The sequence below is a fragment of the Chiloscyllium plagiosum genome, unplaced genomic scaffold, assembly GCF_037043375.1.
Source record: "Chiloscyllium plagiosum isolate Xiang-an unplaced genomic scaffold, Cpla_swu_hap1 HiC_scaffold_12, whole genome shotgun sequence".
Taxonomy (NCBI): Eukaryota; Metazoa; Chordata; class Chondrichthyes; order Orectolobiformes; family Hemiscylliidae; genus Chiloscyllium; species Chiloscyllium plagiosum.
In genome coordinates this window covers 103139305-103147251 of record NW_028270150.1, presented here as the reverse complement: position 1 = coordinate 103147251, position 7947 = coordinate 103139305, and the positions used below count along the sequence as shown (strand labels likewise).

General features: G+C 45.3%; 1 protein-coding gene across 3 annotated transcripts in view; it reads left to right on the top strand.

Annotated features, from left to right (window-relative positions):
• Positions 1 to 1912: 1912 nt before the first annotated feature.
• The window catches only part of LOC122555475 (complement C3-like), an 83866-nt gene continuing 77831 nt past the window's right edge, over positions 1913 to 7947 (top strand). For all 3 annotated transcript variants that reach the window (XM_087993134.1, XM_087993133.1, XM_087993132.1), the window contains exon 1: positions 1913 to 2064. In XM_087993134.1, the coding sequence (XP_087849260.1) occupies positions 2000 to 2064 (65 nt within the window). In that variant the 5' untranslated portion in view covers positions 1913 to 1999. The remainder of the gene's footprint in view (positions 2065 to 7947) is intronic.

The following is a 7947-nucleotide window of genomic DNA, read 5'->3' as shown; positions in this document are numbered from 1 at the left end:
ATGACTGTACTAATAAATCTGAATTTGGAAAAGGGAATAAGTGATAAGAGAAGTGATTTTCTGCAGTGTACCTTACAGATAGAATACATTGCTGCTACTGAGCATCGGTGATGGCGGGAATGGATGTTTGCGAATGATAGGAACATTTTTTTTAATATCTTTAAAACTGTGAACTCCAAGGAGATAGAACTGTTTAATGAAAAGGTAGGAATTTACCAGGATGACTGCATAATTTTACAGCAAAGAATTTGATACTGATTGTGAGCTCAATTACTTGCGGCTACATACTCAAGGGCAGAGGCATTGCAAAGACCTCAAGCTGATTTGTTCTCATGAACTGAGCAGGTTACAACTGGAAACAAGTTACAGACACAGGGAGAGAGAAAGACACAGTGGTGTGGGCTGTGGTTCTCCTCAGCAGAAACTGCTTGTTCTCTGCAGCAACAAAAAACAGTTCAAACCTGAGAAAAACTTTCCTATAGCTGTAGCTGTGAATTGTAACTTTTGTACTGAAAGATTAATTAATACCTTATAAGTTGTAAATCAGTATTCTAGTGATTGGTGCACGTTACATATCCTGGGGTGGTATGTCAGTATCCCAGGGATTAATGTTACTCGGTGCAAGAAAATTAGTCCATTTACTTGTCAGGACAGTAAAACCATTCAATTCAAATTCCAGCCTCGCGTAAATTTTTACCAACCAAATATTTATTTGCTTGATCTAATTTACATAATTCTGTTGGCCAGTCCCCATATATGGGTGTGGCATTTACATCGATATTCTGTTCAGGTTGTGTCCTGTATTTCTAAGACAGATTGTTTCCAGGCAGCAGTCTGAATCCTCAAGGATTTGGGCCTAATCACTGACTGGAAGAGCAACACCTCACATCTATACAGCACCTTGAAAGCATCTCAGCTGGTCCCACTCGACAACGCCACAATGTCTACCCAACACCAATAGAATAGTTGAACGTGAAGCAGTCAGCTCTCAACTCTGCCACCTGGTGGAGAATTTCTGATGTTCGGTTTTCCCATATTGAATGGAATGGACACTTCTCACTGAATCTGTGAACCTTTTCTTGAGAAATTTGCAGCGTTGACAGAATCGCGGTTTACTCTGAGATAGTTCAGTCATGGATGCAGCTCTCTGCGATTTTATGAGCTGTTCCCAGGGATGTACACTGAGTCAACCACCTGGAAGACCGTCTGAAAATGGTTGGTCTCGCAGCAAGAGGACTTTTCTCCAAGTTAGCATTGCATATTTCAAAGGCAGAGACTATGCATGGAGGCTTGTAGTAAAGTTCAGGGCAGCTGCTACTGAGCTGAAATGTGGATAAGGTTTCAGTCTAAAGCCTTTTAGCTAGAGTACACTGAGGGAGTGTTGCGTACTGTGGCAACCCTTAGGCTGTATGTTCAACATCTTGGAAATATTAACCATATTTGTAAATGCACTGAGTCTAATGCAGAATTGGAAGAAATGGATTATACTGTATGCGATGCCAACTCTGAATGATTAGGTCATTCAATTTTGTAAATCTAATGAAGAAGGTATGTTTTGGGGAGAAGGTTATGTATGAGATGGGTCATGGAATGGTTGGGTCTTTTATGAGCTGTCTGAAATTCAGTCTAGTGCTGTCTATTGTGTGCGTTAAATACTGAAAGCCAGTATCCATCGGAAATAGCCCTCCTTCAAGGGAGTGGATTGACCCAACCCACTACTGCTGTCACACGGTCCAAAGCCGGAGAAATGGCTACCCCAGAAAACACTGTTTAGTGGAATGTGACCCGAATCCTCATATATAGCAGACTCTCCGATTGAGATCAGATTGTGCCTGAGGCCTTCGGAGAGTGGAGGAGTTGAAAATGCTGTGGGAAGGTTTCAACATTATTGGTAAATGAGTAACCCGGGGTCAATATTGACCTGAAAAGTTTGCAAGGTCTGGTCAGTTGCTGGACCCAGGCAGTTTTGGCTTGCTGTTGTTTTGACTCGTTTTGTGCGATGGAGCTGTTGGTGTTCCTGCTTTGTGCCTCCTGGTGCATGTCAGTTAGTGAACAAGCACCTTCGTAAGTAATGCTTTTATTTTCACCCTTTGCTACCCAATGCTGGGCTCCTCCTGGAGCTCTCGGTCACTGTCCTGGGTGGTTCCCTTGCAGATGCATGTAGGGGAGTTACTTGGCACCTCCCTGCCCCTCAGGAGGCAAATCAGTTGCTGCTTGGGGCCCATGTCAACCCATGAATCCACTTCAGAGTTTATGTCATTCACCCAAATGCACAGATCCACATCCATCAAGGGTCAGAAGGGGGTGGGACTCAGAAGCAATTTCCCCAAAATTCTTCCAAGAGACATTTATTGCCCCCACTGTAGCAATGCTTCAGCAACCCATAGTTAAACATAGCAACCCTAGAAAGTAGGAGGAGAATAGGCCTCTAGCCCATTAAGTCTGTTGTACCATTCATGGACAATTCTCTACCTCAATGATGTCTACCTGCTGCCTTCCCATTCCTCACCATGCCTTCAGCTTAGAAAAATCTGTTTCTGTCTTGAATGCAATCAGTGGCTTGGCCCCCACAGCCTTCTGTGGGAAAGAATTCCACAGGTTCACTCCCCTCTGAGTGAAGAAGTGTTTCCACATCTCTGTCCTAAGTGGTCTAACCTGTATCATGAGATCGTGGCCACTGATTGGAGACTCCCTAACCAGAGGAGACATTCTCATTTTATTGTGTCTTTCCAGCCCTGTTAGAGTTTCATACATTTCAATCAGATTCCCTCTCATCCTTTCCAAACATTAGAGAACACAGGCCAAATCAACCCAATCTCTCCTCATACTTGCCATCTTTGGTAGCAGCCTAATGATTGCATTCATTGCATTTTCTCTCTCCCTTTCTCAGTTCAACACTGCACACAATGAGGTATGAAGGGAACAGACAGCAACTGTTTTGCCAGTGGGTAGGTTCCTCAGAGAATCTTGACCAGATTTTATTTAAACTCTGCTACCCTGAAGGATGGAGTTATAAGAGGATGAGCAGAATTTCCCATTCCTGATGTTGAGTCAAGCAGGGGTCCGGGACATGAACCATGTAACCTGATTGGCTCCTCACTTGACCAATTGGAGGCCAGGCTTGCTGACCAATTGAGGATGGTGGGTGGGCTTTCAAATCTAGTTAGGGATGGGAAGGAGCTGCCAAGTGCCCCAGACTGGGGCAAGGGGTTGGGGGTGGCAGTAGATGGTGGCGATAGAAGGAGGGTATATGGGTATCCTCAACAAGAACCAAAGCCTCAAGTCCTTGCCTCTGCCTATGAGAGAATTAAAAACCGTCTTGCCACTGAATTCCCCAAGGATTAGGCCTCAAATGGTGCGCCATTAAACCCAGAAGCTAAAACTGGAAAGGGCCATAGGTTCAGAACTGCAGAGGGACATTCCCATGACAATGTGGAATTGCAGTCTGGAAGGGCTATCAAAACAATTTGGAGTGCTCTTAACCCCCCCTCCCTCCCATTTTTGGGAGGGGCATTGAAAGATCATCTGCTGACCTCAATGCTCGTGACATAGAACATAGAACATAGAACATAGAAGAATACAGCGTAGTACAGGCCCTTTGGCCCTCGATGTTGCGCCGATCCAAGCCCACCTAACCTATACTAACCCACTATCCTCCATATACCTATCCAATGCCTGCTTAAATGCCCATAAAGAGGGAGAGTCCACCACTGCTACTGGCAGGGCATTCCATGAAATTACGACTCGCTGAGTGAAGAACCTACCCCTAACTTCAGTCCTATATCTACCCCCCCTTAATTTAAAGCTATGCCCCCTTGTAATACCCGACTCCATACGCGGGAAAAGGTTCACACTGTCAACCCTATCTAACCCCCTAATCATCTTGTACACCTCAATCAAGTCACCCCTAAACCTTCTTTTCTCTAAAACAGCCCCAAGTGTCTCAGTCTTTCCTCATACGATCTTCCTTCCATACCAGGCAACATCCTGGTAAACCTCCTCTGCACCCGTTCCAGTGCCTCCACATCCTTCCTATAGTATGGCGACCAAAACTGCACACAATATTCCAGATGTGGCCGCACCAGAGTCTTATACAACTGCATCATGACCTCAGGACTCCGGAACTCAATTCCTCTACCAATAAAAGCCAGTACGCCATATGCCTTCCTCACCGCACTATTTACCTGGGTGGCAAATTTCAGAGATCTGTGTACATGGACACCAAGATCCCTCTGCTCATCCACACTGCCAAGTATCCGACCATTAGCCCAGTACCCCATCTTTTTGTTATTCTTCCCAAAATGAATCACCTCACACTTAGCTACATTGAATTCCATTTGCCACCTTTCTGCCCAGCTCTGCAGCTTCTCTATATCCTGCTGTAACCTGCCACATCCTTCCTCACTGTCAACAACTCCTCCGACTTTCGTATCATCCGCAAACTTGCTCACCCAACCTTCTAACCCCTCTTCCAGGTTATTTATAAAAATGACAAACAACAATGGTCCCAAAACAGTTCCTTGCGGAACACCGCTAGTGACGGCACTCCATGAAGAAACTTTGCCATCAACTACTACCCTCTGTCTTCTTCCATCCAGCCAATTCCTAATCCAAACGTCCAACTCACCCTCAATGCCATATCTCCGTATTTTCTGCAGTAGCCTACCATGGGGAACCTTATCAAACGCCTTACTAAAATCCATATATACCACATCTACCGCTTTCCCCTCATCAACCTCCTTCGTCACCTTTTCAAAGAATTCAATAAGGTTTGTGAGGCACGACCTGCCCTTCACAAAACCATGCTGACTATCCTTGATCACATTATTCCTATCCAGATGTGCATAAATCCTATCCCTTACAATTCTCTCTAAGACTTTGCCCACAACAGAAGTGAGACTCACCGGCCTATAGTTACTAGGGCTATCCCTACTCCCCTTTTTGAACAAGGGAACCACATTTGCTATCCTCCAGTCTTCTGGCACTACTCCTGTAGACAAAGAGGACATAAAAATCAAGGCCAATGGCTCTGCAATCTCCTCCCTTGCTTCCCAGAGAATCCTAGGATAAATGCCATCAGGCCCAGGGGACTTATCTATTTTCACCTTTTCCAGGATTTCCAACACCTCTTCTCTACATACCTCAAAGCCATCCATTCTACTTATTTGTGACTCAGTATTCACATCGACGACAATGCCCTGTTCCTGAGTAAATACTGAAGAAAAGTATTCATTCAGTGTCTCCCCAATCTCTTCCGCCTCCACACGCAACTTCCCACTACTATCCTTGACTGGACCTATTCCTACCCTAGTCATTCTTTTATTCCTAACATACCTATAGAAAGCCTTAGAGTTTTCCCTAATCCTACCGACTAAGGACCTTTCATGTCCTCTCCTTGCTGCTCTTAGCTCTCTCTTCAGGTCCTTCCTAGCTACCCTATATCTCTCAATCGCCCCAATTGAACCTTCACGTCTCATCTTGAGATAGGCCGCCCTCTTCCATTTAACAAAGGATTCCAATTCCTTATTAAACCACGGCTCCCTCGCACGACCCTTTCCTCCCTGCCTGACAGGTACATAATTATCAAGGACACTCGCTCCTTGAACAAGCTCCACATATCATTTACACTTTTGCCTTGGAGTCTACTTTTCCAAGCCACACATCCTAAGTCATGCCTCACCGCATCATAATTTCCCTGACCCCAGCTATAACCCTTGCCCTGTAGTACACACTTATCCCTCTCCATCACGAGAGTAAAAATCACCGAATTATGGCCACTGTCCCCAAAGTGCTCACCTACCTCTAATTCTAACACCTGGCCTGGTTCGTTACCCAGAACCAAATCCAGTATGGCCTCACCTCTTGTTGGCCTGTCTACATATTGTGTCAGGAAACTCTCCTGCACACATTGAACAAACACTGACCCATCTAACGAACTTGAGCTATAGCTTTCCCAATCAATATCAGGAAAGTTAAAGTCCCCCATAATAACCACCCTATTACTGTCACTCATCTCCTGAATCACCTTCCCTATCCTTTCTTCAATGATTCTAGGACTATTAGGAGGCCTGTAAAAGACTCCTAACAGGGTGACCTCACCTTTCCTATTCCTAACCTCAGCCCAAACTACCTCAGATGGCAAGTCCTCATCCATCGTCCTTTCCACCACTGTAATACTATCTTTGACAAGCAATGCCACACCTCCCCCTCTTTTACCCCCACCTCTGACCCTACTAAAACATTTAAATCCTGGAACCTGCAACAGCCAATCCTGTCCCTGTTCTAGCCATGTCTCCATAATAGCCACAACATCGAAGTCCCAGGTACCAACCCACACTGCAAGTTCACCTACCTTATTTCGTATACTTCTTGCATTGAAGTATACACACTTCAAGCCACTTTCCTGTTTACAGGCACCCTCCTTTGAAATTGATGCCATGTTCCTAACCTCCTTACACTCCAGGCCCTGCACCCTGAAGCTACAATCTGGGTTCCCATGCCTCTGCAGAGTTAGTTTAAACCCCCCCCAAGAGCACTAGCAAACTTCCCCCCAAGGATACTGGTGCCCCTCAGGTTCAGGTGTAGACCATCCTGTTTATAGAGGTCCCACCGTCCCCAGAAAGAACCCCAGTTATCCCAGTTATCCTCCCTCCTGCACCATCCCTGTAGCCACGCATTTAAGTGTTCTCTTTCCCTATTCCTCGAATCTCTCTCACGTGGCACGGGTAACAAACCAGAGACAACAACTCTGTTTGTTCTAACTCTGAGCTTCCAACCTAGCTCCCTGAAAGCCTGTCTAACATCCTCGGCACTCCTCCTACCTATGTCGTTGGTGCCAATATGGACCACGACTTCGGGCTGCTCCCCCTCCCCCATGGGGTCCTGCTTTTTCCTCCTTGAGTTCTGTCACTAAGACTTTCTTGAGGTCTACATTCCGATTTTCTGGAATTTTCTTTTTGATTTTCAGACCCTCGCTGGTTTTGGTTCAGAAACCAAACTGTTCTTAAAGTGTTACACTCTTTCAAAAAGATTTGAGAGAAATGAGAAACTCAATGCTGGTCAAAGGATTCAATGAAAAAAAAAAAACAATTTTCCTTCATGCACCTCCCAACCCACTTCAGTACTCAAAGAATCCCTGCAGTGTGGAGACAGGCCATTCAGCCCACATCAAACCTCTGAAGGGAATATCCCTAATCCTGTAATCCTGCATTTCTCATGACCCAACGACCTAGCCTGCAAATCCCTGGACACTACAACACGGCCAATCCACCTAACCTGCACATCTTTGGGCTGTGGGAGGAAAGCCACACAGTTATAAGGAGAACATGTAAACTCCACACAGACATTTGCTGAAGCTAGAATCGAACCTGGGTTCCCGGTGCTGTGAGGTAGCAGTGCAAGCTACTGAGCCACCCTCGAATTCAATCAAAATCTTGAATGAACAGTCTAATCCTTGAATCCATTGTCAATTGGCAGGGAAAACCCATTTGGTTAACTCAGGTCCTTGAGGGAAGGAAGCTGCCATTTTTACCGGGTGCAGTAGCTCAGTGGTTGGCACTGCCGCCTTACAATGCCAACGGCTCAGCCACAATTCCTCCCGATGCAGGTGATATGAAAGCAAGCCCTGAACGTGTGTCTCCATATGTAAACATTTGTTAATAAAAAAAGAGAGTACACACAATGCCTATACATGGCCAAACACTTCAAATCGTTTTAGAAAAACACATCAAAGCAGTGAGTGAAAAAAAAATTGGACTTTCCCCGCAATAATTTTCCTCCCATTCCTTCAGATCTCTCTACGTGAACCTTCAACCCAACATAACCTCGTGGGCAAATATGAAAGAGGGTGAGAGGAGTTAACTCTTGCTTGTTTGCTTATTGTACTCCAGCTCGGGTTTTATTAAATCATAGAGGCAGGCCCAGGACAATAGTTTCACAAATTAATGC